Genomic DNA, 17857 nt, shown 5'->3' on the forward strand with positions numbered 1-17857 from the left:
AGCCAGCGTCCGGTCACAAGATTGAGACGCGTGCTTACAGCTGCTACTGACCGGACTCTGAACCTAGCGTCCAGTCACTGCTCCACTAGCGTCCGGTCACTCTGTGAACCCCCGTCTTTTCTGTACAGGGCGCCGGTGAAGTTTCTAATCCTTGCTCAAATGTGCCAACCACCAAATGTATCATCTTGTGCACATGTGTTAACATATTTTCATAAGCATTTTCAAGGGTATTAGCACTCCACTAGATCCTAAATGCATATGCAATGAGTTAGAGCATCTAGTGGCACTTTGATAACCACATTTTAATACGAGTTTCACCCCTCTTAATAGTACGGCTATCTAACCTAAATGTGATCACACTCACTAAGTGTCTTGATCATGAAAACAAAATGGCTCCTACTATTTATACCTTTGCCTTGAGCCTTTTGTTTTTCTTTCTTCTTTTCAAGTTCAAGCATTTGATCATCACCATGCCATCACCATCGTCGTGATCTTCGCCATTGCTTCATCACTTGGAGTAGTGCTACCTATCTCATAATCACTTTAATAAACTAGGTTAGCACTTAGGGTTTTATCAATTAACCAAAACCAAACGAGAGCTTTCAGAGGGTTCAGAGGACGCCATCACGTTCGTTGGTGTAGTCTGCGCACGGGCAGCGACGGTCGGTGAAGAGGGCGATGAAGACGTCGACGTCGATGGAGCGAGCAACGCGGCTGGTGGCTTTCCATCACTGGCTGCGTCCCTCTCTGATCGGATTAGGGTTTAGGTGTCGGTGCGAAGCTTAGCTCAGGTCAACCTCATGATAAGAGCCGTCGACCCCGCCTCTTTTTATAACGCAGTGTAAGGCTCAACTAGGCCAGTGAGTCCAGTTAGAATTAGAGATCAATCTAACACATAAAAGTTCTGAGAGCAAGAGCATGATATACGCATTCCAGGTCACACAAGAGGACAGAACAAGGAGTGCGAAGACCAAACAAATTGGAAACACCTGGATTCCAATCTGAAAGCAATAAGACAGAGGAGGCCTACAATTATTTGCAGTTGCTAAAGGGAGAGGCCACACGGTACATGGAACGAAGACAAAAACTATCAGACACGCTCGACAACTACAGTTCTCCTGAGTACAGCTTGCATGATTGGCAAAAGAATCATTGCACGCACGTTAAAAACTGGTGCAAATGTCAATTATTAGCGGGGAAAAGGCGTAACATTATGCCTTGTAGCCTGAAAATGAGAGGACCCGGAAGCGCCTTGGCGGTACCACTATGATGACCCTAGAGAAAATATATGCAGATCAGTAGCCCTATCTCCTAACTGTTTGGTTCCTTGCGTTCCACATGATCGACGAGGTCATGTACATGTACATTTCGCATGTATCACACCACTTGAGCTTCTGTGAAACCATAAAGTGCTTTGCAGGCTATCAATTTGGTCATTACTTGCCCTCTAGCACCACTATAGAGATTCCAAAGGTGAGTGCTGATTGCTTGAGAACAATGGAGCTTCAAAGTTCAAAGATTTACTGCCAAACAAGCTTCACATATCCTGATTTCCCGACAGCCCGTCTGACAATATGCGGCCGAATAAAAAAAAGAGCATACCCAGTATAGAGAGCTCTCGCTCTGTGCGGGGTGTCAGTGGCAAGCCTTACCCTCGCCTGTGCAATGCGAGGAGACCGCGACTCGAACCCGGGACTTTCCGGTCACAGGCGGTAAGACTCTACCGCTTGCACCAGGCCCGCCCTTCATGCGGCAGAATAAATATTCAGCCAAAATCTCCATGTAGTACCTCCACTATGATAAAGCTGGAACCACGATACCAATCACGAAGGCACCTCATCTTCACCTTGCTGCATCATGTATTGCGTAAGTGTGATGTATCGTTTTAATAGATGCCCCGGATGTCTTCTATGACTCTAAGTCCCATGGCCAGCTGTATAACTTGTGTGAAGAACAAGAATGGGCAACAAAAGGCAGCAGGTTCAAAATGTAGTTGCAGGGCCAACATGTCCAGATCAACTTCAGCCATCTGCTCAGGTACTACATTCCATAGACATCACTGCTGCCGCAAAACTCTATTAACTCTGCAACTCTAGGGTTTGCTCTTTGAGTAGCAAAGGCATTGAAAGCGCATTTCAGAAAAACAGGTAGCTTGTCAGAAAGAAAAAATTTTCACCAATAGGTGGAGCAGATAGATCCTGCAAATGTATGATCATCACTACATCAGTATGTTAATATAATAGGTAAGCTTCAGTTTGATTGCAAAAAACAATCATTGCATATAGTTCATTGTCACTAAGAAGAAACTTGTTACAATACAATTTAGTGATCACAAGTTCACTTGAAACAGAAATGTATTTAGAAATTATCGTGAGCATCAGTACTGAAGGCTATTATTAGGACAAAGTCATCACCTCCAACAATTCTTCAATTAGAGCTTAAAATAGACAAGTAAGAAAGTAACCATGAAACCACAATCTGTTAGCAAGCATGATTACAAGACATTTTCAGTGGATACTGACATCCCCCACCCACTCCCAAAGTCCTAAACACATAGCTCTCATTTTCCCTATTCCATTTCAGAGCCTGTTAAAAGCGGCCAGTTTTTATTGTCCTGACACTTCCCAAATTTAAGTTTATCAAATAAACATGGTATATAAAAGTAGAAAGGAACAACGCAGACAATAAAATAAACATCCTTATGAGCAGCTTTCGATTTCCATTTTACATCTTTGCTAATAAATCAAAGCTTTACCAGAAGTGTACCTAAAACATCCATCAGCTAACACAAGAGGCAGAATCTCTTGATTTGACCATTGAAAATTACAATACAATATGGCTAAACTTGATAACAGTATTTTTTTTTATTGCAGACGTGGCTTTCACTGATTGTATTGATTGTTTCCCTATCATTTTGTATTGGGGGAGGGGGCAGTGATATTTTCTCAAAAAACCTGTAAAAAAATGCATACAGACAACTTAGGGTTTGTACTTTAAACATGAACAGTTCTTGCTTATTCTATGTTTAAAGAACATATGCAATCTAAACTCAAATGACTACTTTAGCTGAATAATTTACTTCCTCTATTACAAATTATAGCTCACTTTGGCTTTGTCCTAAGTCAAATTTCTCTAACTTCGACCAAGTTCATAGAAAAATGCATCAACATCTACAGTATCAAATTAGTTTCATTAAATTCCCCATGAAAATAGGTTTTGATAGTGCATTTATTTGAAATCTGTGTATGTTAATATATTTTATAGAAACATTGTTACAGTTAGAGAAGTTTGGCTTAGGACAAAACTAAATAAAGTGAACTATAATTTGGAACAGAACCACTGCAACTAATGCAAATGAACTTGAAGCCATGCGCTATAGTACCAATGGTACTCACTACTCACATGAACAATAGTACCATACAAGGGATAAATATGCTGCAGAAACACTTGTTGCAGATCTTTCTTGTATTAGTACATCTATGTTGTGCCCTAGTGTGCATTCTTAACCAAATTTCCAACAATTAACTTTGGTAGTAATATTCATGAGATCCGTGTTGATAATACAATAGTTGAGAAGGCTATCTATCTTTAATGGTAAACTTTTGAGCAGATATCACTTACATTAACCATTAATCATAATTTTAATCATGGATCCTTGGTAGTGAAAATATTTGTGTTAGGTGCCAACACAATTTTAACATCAAGAAATTCCACAAATGGAAGGCACTAATATGGATAAACTATAGATGTAGATATACTGAATTTCTAAAACGTGGAATAGTATATGAGCCTTGATACACTGATATAACATAAAATCATCCAGGGTGCAGTTAGCATAGCAAAAAGAAGTTCACCCTCTTTTATCTACACAGTTGAGGCAGTTTGAATAATATCGTGTGTGTCACGAAAAGCATCGATAAAACAATAATCTAGCTACCAGACTATGCTGTCAGACTGTCACAGAACATGGACGGAAAGTCATTGTAAAGTATGGTTATAACCAACTGATTTGAGAAAAATCTCTTCAAAGACAGGTTTGTTTCAGTAAGGGTGAAGAAAGGTAAAAGCAAGTGAATATGATTCATAATCTGTTCATGAGCTTTAAAGTATACCCTATTAAAAAATGAGAACCAAAGGAATAATTGTTTATTGTAATCTCTTAGCGAAGAACTAAGAACATACAGCCCCTCAGGCAAAGACTGCTTAGAGAACCACAGATGCATGACAGAATTACAAAGAACTGTTTACGGTAGTGCTTGGACTTTAAACCTAATCACAATGTCATGAGGATGTTGCGTGTGTTACTTCTAAATAGAGCCTTGTTATTTATTTTAAACAGAAAATGTACTGTGGCAGTTTGAATTGTAACAATCACACTTATGGGGTATTGGGGTAAACACCACACAGAGGAGGACCGGCAGACCATGACTGAATTGGAGGGATTTGATGACAAAGATGAAACCATAGATTGGGGTGACCATAACATTTTAGCCAAGAAAAGACTAGCTGAGTCTTTTTTAACTATTTATAAAGGGGCTCCTTAAATACTTAATCCAGATTTAAACCTACGTACATCATCTAAGATGCAAAATGGTAATAACTAAATAAACCTATCCAAATGAATGATCTGTAGCTACATTACTTATCACATGAGCATAGCAATTAGCTTGCAAAGCAATTTAAAGCTACACACCACAGTACACGAGTATTCAGTAATCACTTGGATGATAGTACCCTAAAGGCCCTAATAGGTTGCACAAAAAGCTTTCGAATGCATATCTTACTAGTACTTGACATTAAAAACACTCATGCGCATCAGCTCGGTGTTGATATACCGAGAAAAAACAATTCCCCAAAAACTAGAATAACACGAGCCTCAATATAAAAGAAATTTCCCAGGGTGCAGTCAGCATTACAGAAGAAAAACTTCCTCTAGTATCAACATGGTTGTGGTAGTGTCTGTTATAGTATATGTTATGAAAGGCATATATATCAACAATAAAACCTAAATCCCAGATTATGCTGTCATAGAATCTAATATAGGGGATAAATATGCGAAGACATAGAAATCTGATTCAGGCATCATTCTATTTAGAATCAAGGGTCTTAAAGCTAAAAAAGAAACATGATATACCCCCCTGCTCGTGAATTAAGTATCATGATCAACAAGATAAATAAAAAACTTTTTTCTTTGTTTGAATCTCTTAGCGAACAGCTAAAAACCTTACAGGCCCTTAGCCAAACACTGCTTCAAGAACCTCAGGCGCTCAAGCACCATTAAAAAACTTGTTATGATAACATCTCCTACTTTAGAACCTTACCAAAATGTTAAATGGATGTTTATGCGGTACTTCTAAATTGCTCAATTTTCTTTCTACACAGAAATGCAGTCATATGAGTTAAAAATTTAGATATGCTGTAATCTCATCACTGTCTAACTTTTCAAAATGCCAATATCAACAGATATTGCAGCTGTACAGATATATTATATAAAAGAAAAGGTACATAAACTTGGTGAATGAACTTAAATATTCAGAATGAGTATCAACTCACAAGTTATTGAACAGATATGCTGCGAGGAAGTCCAAACCCATGCTTCCACATCATGCCAAGTATAGTGTTGGCCTCAGTCCTCCGCCCACAACTAACATATGCCTTGTACATGATCCAAAATGTCTTCTTTGTTCGATCAATCTTAAAACATTCCATCTCATCTAGCACCCCATGCATCTCTTCCAACCGATGGTGCTTCCCATACATCACCATCTTGCAGTGGTACAAGCTCTGGCACAGCTTCCAACCAGCCTCCTCAGCCCGATGGACAAAATGTACAAGTTTGTCAACTGCGTCATACTGAAAATAGCTACATATAATGGACCGCATCACCTTCAACGAGTTGACAATGGTATTGCGTTCCAATGCCTCAGAAATATGCAGCTCCATCCTCTCAACCAACCCCTCCTGAGCATACACCTTAATTAAGAGCACATTCAGCCATGCCCTGTAATCATCAGGACCCAACTGCTTCAGCAAATCCTCAATCTTTTGGATTCTACCTACATGGTAAAACTTGCAGTATGCGCACAGCATTGCACGTATATGCACAATGTCAACCTTTATGTCAAGCTTGCAAGCACACTCATAAGCTTGCTCCATTTTATAGATCATCCCGGCATGTGCATATCCTCTTAACATCAACAGATGCGTAGTAGCATCTGGAGCAACATGGCCCGAGACCATCTCCTCAAACACCGCTTCCATTTTGTCCCACATCCACGCGGTGAGGTAACCAGAGATGATTGCGTTGTACGTACCAATAGTGCGGGGTTGGCCAGAAGCATCCAGTGACTGGAGCGTGGCCTCCATGTGGTCAATGAGGAGGGAGCGACCGTACAGGGCGATGAGGATGTTGTACGAGTCCACGTTGGGCGGACCGCACCTTGGGTCGCGCTCCAGCGCGTGGAAGAGCTCGATGCAGCTGTCAAGGAGGCCGTTGTGCATGTATGCCGCCATAAGAGCGTTGTAGAGCCCCTGGTTAGGGGAATGGGTAGCGGCGCCGTCGGCAAAGAGCGCGGCCGCCGCGTCATGGTCGCGGGCGCGGCTCGCGAGCGATATGGCGAGGGCGAACTCGCCGAGCGAGGGGGCCGGGGAGAGCGCGCGGCGGAATGAGAATACGGCGAGCCCTAGCCGCGGCCTGGACCGGAGCAGCGAGAGGAGCTCGAGCGACGCGAGCGGAGAGACGGCGAGGAGGGTAGGGAAGGAGTGTTCGTGGAGGGCGGGCACCGGGTCCGGGTCGGGCCCCGGGAGCGCGGTGAGCGAGGTGGCGAGCGAGAAGACGGCGGCGCGGAGATGGGATGCCGCGAAGGGCGGGAGCGGCGGCGACGTAGAAGAACAAGATGCCGGGCACCACACCCCAGTGGGATCGGGAGGAGGAGGAGGCCGCGGCGGGGAGTGCGGCGACCAGGTGGAGGAGATCATGTCGGGTGGGACGGAGACGCCGGTGAAGGACCGAGAGGTGGTGGCGTCGTGGGGGCAGCAGCGGCTGCGGAGCAGGGGGATGAGGGAGCAGGCGGGGCGGCGGGACATGGGAGGAGGCGGTGGCGGCGGAGGCCGAGTAGATCAGCGGCGGCGGCGCGAGGGGTTTAGGCCTTTGGGAGGATCCGCGTGGAGTGGACGGGGAGGAGCGCACGAGGCCACATCGTCCTGGTGTGCTGGATGGGTTTCTTTAGGCGGGGGCCTATGTTGTGCGAGTATGGCGGGCTTTGCAGAAAAAACGGTTCGGCCCGGCCAGGTTGGCCGCGAAGAGACCAAGTAACATGGGCTTTAGCCTATGTTTTGTGATTTTATGAGATCACGAGCGATATGGAGCGGAGCTAGCTCACATATAAGTGTGTGTTTTGCTACTAAAGTTGAAGATGTGTCATATCAGGTGTAACATCAAGTATTTGAATAGTAATAATATAATAAATTATAAAAGACGTCAGTAATCCACGAAACGAATTTATTAAACCTAATTAACCCTTCGTTAGCGCATGTTTACTGTAGCACGACATTGTCAAATCATAGACTAATTAGGCTTAATAGATTTATCTCGTAAATTAGTCTTAATCTGTGTATTTAGTTTCGTAATTAGTCTATATTTGATACTCTAAATTAGTGTCCAAACCTCCGATGTGATAGGACTAAAAATTAGGAGGGGAAACCAAATAAGGTAAATGGTGAGTCAACTCACGAAATCATTCAACATGCGCTAGGGGACCCTCTATCCCCGTGCTTGTTTCTTCTCTGTGCAGAAGGTTTTTCGTCGCTTCTCCACCATGCTGAGGTAGCAAATATGGTTCAAGGGATTCTAATTTGTCTCGGGACGCCTAGTGCTTCTCACCTGTTATTCGTGGATGACTCGTTAATACTCATGAAAACCTTGGATGGTAGTGATGCTTGTTTGCAATATATCTTGGACCTGTATGAGGAGTGCTTAAGTCAACAGATAAATAAGGGGTGAGGTCTGCTATCAAGCAGGTTATTGGTTTACATGCAGAAAGCAGGTTATTGGTTTACATGCAGAAATAATCAATGAAAACTATCTCGGCCTTTCAGTCTACCTTGGTGGATTCAAGAAAGAAGCTTTCCAATATACCAATGACCGAATATGGAATAGAATTCAAGGTTGGAAGGATAAAATGTTGTCAAAAGCGATGAAAGAGGCCTTAGTTAAGGTAGTGACACTGACAATTCGAACATATGGCATGGCTTGCTTTGATCTCACAAAATCCTTCTATGATCAGTTGAGTGTGGTGATATGTTGATATTGGAGTGTTCATGATAAGGATAAAACACATTGGCTTTCTTGGGATAAGTTGCTACAACCAAAACGTGATGGAGGCTTGGAGTTTCGGGATTTGCACCATTTTTTACTTGGCAATGCTACCAAAATAGAGTTGGAGGCTTGCCCAAAATCCAGAATCATTGTGTGGCATACTTCTCGAACATCAATCTATTGAATGTGGGTGCGAGATAGGGCATGTCTTATACATGGAGAAGCATCTTGAAGGGCAATGATCTGCTGAAGAAGGGTATTATGTGGAGAGTAGGAGATGGAGAATATTGATCAACATTTGGGATGATCTGTGGTTGTCACATGGAACAACACATATGGTGAGCTGTTTGTGTGGCCAAACTCTAATCCAACAAGTATGTGAACTAATAAATCCAGTGACAAACTTGGTTAAGTCGGTTCTTAATGAGGAGGATGTCGGCCTGATCTTGGACACCCCATTGTTGGAGAACATAGAAGACTTCCTAGGTTGACATTTTGACTCAAAAGGTCTTTTTAGTGTCAAATCGACCTATAAGGTTAGTATAAATTATGCTTATGATAGCCATGGACCTAGCATCGGTGCCACTGTTCACAATCCAGCAATGGGCACTATGTTCCCATGGAATAAAATCTGGTCTCTCCAAGTCCCAAGCAAGTGAAGCACTTCATCAGGAGGTTCACACATAATAGCTTCCCTCTGCACCGCAAGATACAAGTCCGTGGAATGGATTGCAATACTAGGTGCCCTATGTGCCATAGACTGGATGAAGATGGGGACACTTATTTTTGAAGTGCAAGTGTGCTCGTCAGGTGTGGAGAGAGCTTCTGATGGAGGAAAGCAGGGTTACTTTAGCTGCGTTCTCGTCCTCAATGGAGGTACTCAGATGTATGTGGAGCTAGAAGGGAGAGAAATAGTTATGATACCTGTCGATGCGGGACCCACAGGATACCCCGCAAGGAAGAGAGAAGATCTAGTCTAACTAGGATTCTTCCTATATAATCCTAGTAGTAATACTACCCTGTAATCCTACTAGGACTCTACATTGTAAACCGACTAGGACTCTGGCCTCCTGACTATATAAAGGAGGGCAGGGCTCCTTGGATCGGGAGTTCAGAGAACAATTGTACAACACAACACTTTACAATCAATCCAACGCAAAGGCTAACGCCGACTGGACGTAGGGCTATTACTCGATCAAAGATCGAGGGTCCGAACCAGGATAAATCGACTGTCTCTTGCGTTAACCATCGAGTTCCGTATACGCTGAAGCCCGAACAATACTGCCCCGGGGACCCCCGTGGCAGGCTATCGGTGGGCAAACATCGACAGCTGGCGCGCCAGGTAGGGGCTTTCGGCGATTTTGTATCAAGAGCTCGATGGACCTCGACAACATGATCTTCTCAAAGGGATCAACCTTCATCTTCGGTTCGTGGATCTGCGAGGCAGGAGACAATGGCAAGCTCCAAGGCCGTCTCCTCGAAGATTCAGATCATCATCAGGACTCTTCCATTTCGGCGACAACGACAGATCAGCTTGCCGGAAGATTCGCGCAGCTCGTGATGTCCAATCCAACTCAGATTTCGCGACTTCACACATCCGATTCAAACTCAGGTTCCGCTTCCGAGACGGAGTCTTATCCAAGTTCTTTCGGAAAACCGAGTTCTTTTCTGATAAAGCTCCGGAACACGACGTCAACCTACCAAGAATACTACTTGGAGTACACTCAGAGTACTTTAAAGAAGTCGGGTCCTCTTCTGTTCGGACTCCACAACATGGCAACGTCTTATCAGACACGGTCCGAAGGATCCACCAATCCAGTGCTTAGAATGCCACTAAAAGGAGCCCATGAAGGTCTCGTCTTAACTATAACATCTCAAGACTACATCATCCACTGGCCAGGTTCCGTTCCTGAGGATAGCGGCACTCAACTAGTCGACAACGCGACAACAACAGCTCTACCCTACCAAGAAGGAGACTCGATCTATGACCTTGAAGCCTCTACTGAAGTTATCAACAACTCTGGCAGTATGGAAACCAGCGACGATGACAGAACAACTCACGCAAGAGAAGTATTTATGATTCGCCGTCCTCGATCACCATTGATCCCCCCAGAAGCACCCGACGTCAGGTCTTCAGATGAATCCGAATCCAACATATCACCATTTATCTAGGGGCACGATGGTGAGACTGAGAGTCAGAGGCAAGCCAGAGAGAGAAAGAACAAATTGAAACAAGGACGTCAACGCCGTGCTAAGCAGCGAAAGGAAACCTAGATCAAATATGAGTCAGACCTAGCCGAGTACAATAGAAGAAAATCAGAGCGAGAGGTCGAAGAAGGACGAGCAGCGAATACACCCTACGATAAGATCCAAGAAGCACTAGAAGAACTCAGGGCGACAGCCGCACCAGGACAAATAGAGTCAGGGATGACTATGGGCGAGCCCGTACATGGCCAAGGCCCAAGCAAGCGACTGCTTGGGATGCCCTAAGTCGTGTCCGAGACCGGCAGGGAGGTCTCTGAATGGGATCGCACCGTAGGGAGGCACCAAGCCCCCGGGGCCAATCGAACAGCCCTGGGACCCACTAGAGAAGCCCTCTGGTACTTTTGGAGTGTGTCTCTGGACCACCAGCCGACCCCTATCGAATGGGGTACGGGCCTCCACTTGGACTTACCCGGTAATAGCTCACCGGAGGTGTCACCGCTCGCGCCCACCGAGGGTAGCCTGGCATACTCCACCCCTCCTTCCGAACGAAAATGATGTGCGAGGGCCACACAAAAAAGACAGGGAAACTCCTGATCGCCCTCTTGCTCCGCGCAGAGGTTCGGGGGCTCTTCCTGCATACACGCCGAGGCCCAGCAACCTGAACTCGCACTCGGGGGCTCGGCAAAACGCGATAAAGGGCACCGAGCCCATTACGGTCCAGGGGTTCGAAGGCTGGGCCCCCAAGGGTCTCGACAGCCACCCCAGGACAACAGAGTCAGGGATGACTATGGGCGATCTCGTACATGGCCGAGGCCCGAGAAGCACTAGAAGAACTCAGGGCGACTTCACATCCCAATGAAAAACAAGAACAACTCCGGGACTTCCTCCGATCAACAATCCTAAGGACACACGATGGAAGGGCCCGCTCAAGACTACTTGACAGGTCAACATCTCATGAGCAGGAAGATCAAAATCAAAGGAAGTCCGCTTTCGAGAGACTTGGACCAAGTGGAAGTCACAACAGAGAAAGTAGAAGAAATCATAATCAAAACGACCGAGTCGAACAACCAAGAAAGGCTAGAAGCAAAGCACTTACTCGGACAGCCACGCATAACTACTCTCACCAAGACAACAGTTGGCAAGAAGGGGGCACGGAATCAGAATACACAGAAGCCAGAACGCACGATAGATTCCCCTGTTTTGCAAACAGACTTGCTTCAATATGATTGCCCCACAAGTTCAAGCCGTCCAACCATTCCAAGTATGATGGCAAGACAGAACCAAAGCAATGGCTCAGGATTTACTCGCAATCGATTGAATTGGCTGGAGGAGACGATGACATCAAGACCTTGTTCTTTCCCATGGCCCTAGAAACCATGTCACTTCAATGGTTTGACAAATTGAATCCAGGATCAATCAAAAATTGGGAGGACTTACAAAGAGCTTTCTGCGAAAATTTTGTGGGTATCATTACACACCCAATCACCCACGTAGAGCTAAAAGGACTCAAGCAGAAAGGAGGTGAAAGTCTTAGAAATTACTATAGACGATTTGGCGAACTACGAGCTTAAGTACATGACATCATCCAATGAGAAGTAATCGAAGCTTTCTCTCATGGAATCATGGCTAGGTGGCAATTTCAAGACTTTTGCAAAGAAAACCCAAGAAATAATGAAGAATTCAGACGAACGGTGGAAAAGATGATTACCGCAGAGGAAAAACACGAGAAAGATTCCTGGATAGAAACAACCGAGATAACCTGGACAGGCAAAATCATCGAAACAACAAACAACAGGAAAGAAAATGTGGACCAAACAACACCGTAGCAGTGACTGACAAATCAAGGAAGTTTTCCAAGCCTAGAAGATATGACGACATTGAAAACATGCGTTGCCCCTTGCACCCTAAAGGAAATAACACCATCGGAGATTGCTACACCTTCAAAGATTGATACACAAGGAAAGATAGTAAGGAGAATACCAAAGAAGGCAATCAGAAAAAAGAAGATGACAACCACGAAGACAAAGAATTCCCAAAATCCAGGGGGACAGTAGCAGTAATCTTTGCCGGGGTTCCAGATTCCAGAAGCAAACATCAAGAAAAGCTAGCGCTGCGAACCATCATGGCAGCAGAACCGGCTACTCCAAGATATCTCAACTGGTCACAGTATCCAATCCTATTTTTAAGAGAAGACCAATGGACTAGCATTGGAAACGCAGGCCATTACCCATTGGTTCTAGATCCAACTATTGCCGGTATGACTATCACAAAAGTACTAATCGATGGGGGAGCCGGACTCAACATTATTTTCTCAGAAACTCTAAAGAAGATGGGACTACAACTCGCCGGGATGATTACACCAACAAGCACACCTTTTTATGGCATAGTACTCGGCAAGGTAGCAATGCCGCTTGGACAAATCACTCTACCAGTTACTTTTGGAACTCCCTCGAACTACCGTACAGAGTTCATCAAGTTTAAAGTTGTGGACTTCGATTCATCATATCATGCAATCCTCGGGCGCCCAGCACTAGCAAAATTCATGGCGATACCGCATTATCCGTACCTATTGCTTAAGATGCCAGGGCCTAACGGTGTCCTTTCTCTTCGAAGTGATTTGAAACGCGTTTTTGACTGCGACGTTCAAGCAATCCAAATTGCAGTAAAAGCACAGGCCGACGATGGAAGAAAAGAAATAGACACTGTTGCAGCCGAAATGAGCCCAGAAGAGCTAGTGATACCGGCTAAAAAACCCAGCATCCTAGCACCACCAAAAAAAGCCGACGTCAAGCAAATCGACCTAGGCACCGGTGATCCCTCCAAAACGGCAACCATCAGCGCCTACCTCTCGGCAAAATAGGAACTCACGCTCACCAATTTTCTTCGGGACAACAAAGATATCTTCGCTTGGAAGCCGGCCGACATGCCAGGGGTCCCAAGGGAGTTGGCTGAGCATGGAATTGATATCAATGAAGGCTCCAAGCCTGTGAAGCAACGACTACAACAATTCTTACCCGACAAGAAGGCAGCAATTAAAAAAGAAATTAGAAAACTAATGGCAGCCAGATTCATCAGAGAAATCCTCCATCCAGATTGGCTAGCAAACCCAGTTCTGGTACAAAAAAAGAATACGGACGAGTGGCGCATGTGTGTCGACTACACAGATCTCAACAAACACTACCCGAAAGATCCGTTCGGGCTACCACGCATTGATCAGATAGTTGATTCAACAGCGGGATCTGCCCTATTATCCTTCCTTGATTGCTATTCAGGATGTCACCAGATCGCATTAAAGGAACAAGACCAGAGCAAAACATCTTTCATCACTCCATTTAGAACCTACTGCTACAAAACCATGTCATTTGGACTCAAGAATACTGGTGCCACTTACCAAAGAGCTATCCAAACATGCCTCGGTGATCAGATCGGCGAAAACGTAGAAGCATATGCGGATGACGTAGTAGTAAAGACAAAGAACCCGGATATACTAATTGAAGACCTAAAGCAAACCTTCGAAAACCTGAAAAGATGGAGGTGGAAATTGAACCCAAACAAGTGTGTATTCAGAGTTCCTTCAGGACAACTACTCGGATTCTTGGTCAGTCATCACGGAATCGAAGCAAGCGCCAAGCAAATTTGAGTCATAACAGAGATGGGCCCTCCTCAAAGTATCAAACATGTGCAGAAACTAATAGGCTGCATGGCGGCCCTCAATCATTTCATATCAAGACTGGGCGAAAAAGGATTACCTTTCTTTAAATTGCTAAAGAAAACAGACAAGTTTGAGTGGACAGAAGAAGCCAACGAAGCTTTCAAGAAGCTCAAGGCATACCTAACCTCCTCACCTGTTCTCACACCACCGAAGAAATACGAAGACATGATGCTGTACATTGCAGCAACTTCTACTATGATCAGCACTACGATTGTCGTAGAAAGAGAAGAAGAAGGACATGTATATAAAGTACAACGCCCCGTATACTACATCAGCGAAGTACTGTCAGAATAAAAAATCTGGTACCCGCATATGCAAAAACTACTCTACGCCCTCCTGATCACTTCACGCAAGCTTCGCCACTATTTTGAAAGCCACAAGATTACCGTGGTGATAGATTTCTCACTCGGAGACATCTTACACAACAGAGACGCAACATGGCGCATATCTAAGTGGACAGTTGAACTTGGTGCTCTCAATATCAATTTCACACTGCGAAAGGCAATTAAATCTTAAGCCCTAGCTGATTTTATTGTCGAATGGACAGAAATTCAACAACCTATGTCAAGTACCATCCTTGATCATTGGAAGATGTACTTTGATGGATCACTCAAGCTAGGCGGAGCCGGTGCAGGCGTCCTCCTAATTTCTCCAGACGGAAAGCAACTCAAGTACATCCTTCAGATATTATGGTAAGCTACAAACAATGAAGCAGAATACGAAGCCCTCATCCATGGGCTACGAGTGGCAATTACCCTCGGAATCAAGCGTTTACTCGTATACGGCGATTTAGCAGTGGTAATCAATCAAGTCAACAAAGATTGGGACTACACCAAAGAAAACATGGGCGCTTACTATGCTGAAATACGAAAGCTCGAAAAACATTTTCAAGGATTAGAAATTCTACACATCCTGCGCGATTCTAAAATTGCGGCAGACATCCTCACCAAGCTTGGATCAGACAGGGCGAAGGTCCCACCCGGTGTATTCATAGAGGAGTTATCAGCTCCCTCTATCAAAACAACCCAGTGAGATAACCCCTAAAATCTCAGCCAAAGGCACCCAAATCTTGGTAATCAGCACTTCATGGACCCAGGTTTTTATTGATTACATCAAAGAAAATAAGTTGCTAGCGGAAAAAGAGGAAGCCACCTGAGTTGTTCGCAGAAGCAAGAATTACGTCCTAGTAGGAGACAAGCTCTACAGAAGAGCCGCATCATCAGGAGTACTCCTAAAATGCGTCTCATTTGAAGAGGGCAAAGAGATCCTAGACGAAATACACTCAGGTTGCTATAGAAATCACGCCGCTTCAAGAACACTAGTCAGAAAAGCATTCCGCACTGGTTACTACTGGCCAACCGCTTTGAAAGACGCAGAAGAACTCGTCAGAAGATGCAAAGGTTGTCAAATGTTCGCAAGATAGGCTCATGTGCCAGCTCACAACCTCATCTGCATCCCACCCACTTGGCCGTTCTCCTGCTGGGGGCTGGATCAAGTAGGACCTCTCAAGAAAGCAAAAGGCGGTTTTGAGTACATCTTCGTAGCAATTGACAAGTTCACCAAGTGGATTGAATACAAACCACTCGCAAAATACAGCGCAACCAAAGCAGTCGAGTTCATCCAAGACATTATACACCGCTTTGGCATGCCCAATCGAATCATCACAGATTTGGGTTCTCCCTTCACAGCCACAAAATTCTAAAGTTGGGCACAGGACTGTGGCTTTAGAATAGATTACGCATCAGTCGCACATCCAGAGGCCAACGGAAAGGTCAAAAGGGCTAACGGACTCATACTAGCCGGATTAAAACCAAGATTGTATGAAGAACTAGTGGACTATGGATCAAAATGGATTGAAGAATTACCCAAGGTCATGTGGGGGCTACAGACTCAAATAAGCAGAGCCACCGGATACTCACCTTTCTTCCTAGTTTACGGATCAGAAGCCGTACTACCTGCCAACTTGATCTAGACGTCACCAAGGATAGAGCAATATGACGAAGGAGAAGCAGAACAAACCCGAAGATTAGAGCTCGACAGTACAGAAGAAGTCAGAGTAAATGCTACCCTTCAATCAGTAAGATACCTTCAAGGATTAAGACGCCACTACAACAAGAATACCCAGTCTTAATCATTACAAGTCAGAGACCTAGTACTAAGAAGAATACAAAAAACCGATGGACGCCATAAACTACTCAGTCCATGGGAATGTCCTTTTATTGTCACTAAAGTCACCGGACCGAGCACATACAAGTTGATAACTGAAGACGGAAAAGAAGTCAACAATACATGGCACATCAGCCAGCTACGAAGATTCTACACATGAAAACAACTCAAGGGAAAATATATATACAAGCCACAAGAGATCAACGCTCATGATCAACAAAGATAGCGATCATCAACAACATATGTACTATTATGACCTACCAATATTCATGATCAATAAAGATGGTTCTTTCTCGACAAACATATGTCTTATTATGGCTTTCCCCGAGTTGTTTCCAATGAGAAACAAAAAGCAAAATGGCTGAAAAGACGCCTGAGCATACCGACCGAGAGCAAAAGAGCTGAAAACATGCTTGAGCCCGCCGATGAGGGCAGCTAACAAGCTAACACCCGAAACAAAAAGCAAAATGGCTGAAAAGACGCCTGAGCATACTGATCGAGAGCAAAAGAGTTGAAAACATGCTTGAGCCCGCCGATGAGGGTAGCTAACAAGCTAACACCCGAAACAAAAAGCAAAATGGCTAAAAAGACACCTAAGCATACCGGCCGAGAGCAAAAGAGCTGAAAACATGCTTGAGCCCACCGATGAGGGTAGCTAACAAGCTAACACCTGAAACAAAAAGCAAAATGGCTGAAAAGACACCTGAGCATACCGACCGAGAGCAAAAGAGTTGAAAACATGCTTGAGCCCGCCGATGAGGGTAGCTAACAAGCTAACACCCGAAACAAAAAGCAAAATGGCTGAAAAGATGCCTGAGCATACCGACCGAGAGCAAAAGAGCTGAAAACATGCTTGAGCCCGCCGATGAGGGTAGCTAACAAGCTAACACCCGAAACAAAAAGCAAAATGGCTGAAAAGATGCCTAAGCATATCGGCCGAGAGCAAAAGAGCTGAAAACATGCTTGAGCCCGCCGATGAGGGTAGCTAACAAGCTAACACCTGAAACAAAAAGCAAAATGGCTAAAAAAACACCTCAGCATACCGGCCGAGAGCAAAAGAGCTAAAAACATGCTTGAGCCTGCCGATGAGGGTAGCTAATAAGCTAACACCCGAACCAAAAAGCAAAATGGCTGAAAAGACGCCTGAGCATACCGACCGAGAGCAAAAGAGCTAAAAAGATGCTTGAGCACGCCAATGAGGGTAGCTAATAAGCTAACACCCGAACCAAAAAGCAAAACGACTGAAACTAAGCCTAAACATAAATCAGAGCAATTTCAAGACAAGACCCTCCAGCTCATTGTTCCAAATAGCAAAGAGGCTCGAGGGCTACACTCAGAAGATCCCAAGAAGCGCTACATGGTTTCGCTCAAGAAAGCACTCAGACGACGCTTGTTCCTGCTCGACAAAACTTGAAGGAACAAGACGAGGCTTCCAGAACTCAACCATGAAGCGCTCG

The 17857-nt window shown here is 44.6% G+C and overlaps 1 protein-coding gene across 2 annotated transcripts; it reads right to left on the reverse strand.

Annotated features, from left to right (window-relative positions):
- Positions 1 to 995: 995 nt before the first annotated feature.
- Positions 996 to 7176, reverse strand: LOC136513390 (pentatricopeptide repeat-containing protein At2g30780-like). Of its 2 annotated transcripts, none has more exons than XM_066507398.1 (2): positions 5554 to 7176; positions 996 to 2198 (listed from the first exon to the last, which is right to left on the reverse strand). In XM_066507398.1, exon 1 carries the CDS (start codon positions 7084 to 7086, stop codon positions 5557 to 5559), a length of 1530 nt encoding a protein of 509 aa, XP_066363495.1. In that variant the 5' UTR covers positions 7087 to 7176; the 3' UTR covers positions 996 to 2198; positions 5554 to 5556. The 2 variants fall into 2 exon arrangements, with proteins under 2 accessions (XP_066363495.1, XP_066363496.1); XM_066507399.1 differs by lacking the exon at positions 996 to 2198 and adding an exon at positions 2221 to 2954.
- Between the last annotated feature and the right edge of the window lie 10681 nt (positions 7177 to 17857).

This window comes from Miscanthus floridulus, chromosome 16, assembly GCF_019320115.1.
Source record: "Miscanthus floridulus cultivar M001 chromosome 16, ASM1932011v1, whole genome shotgun sequence".
Taxonomy (NCBI): Eukaryota; Viridiplantae; Streptophyta; class Magnoliopsida; order Poales; family Poaceae; genus Miscanthus; species Miscanthus floridulus.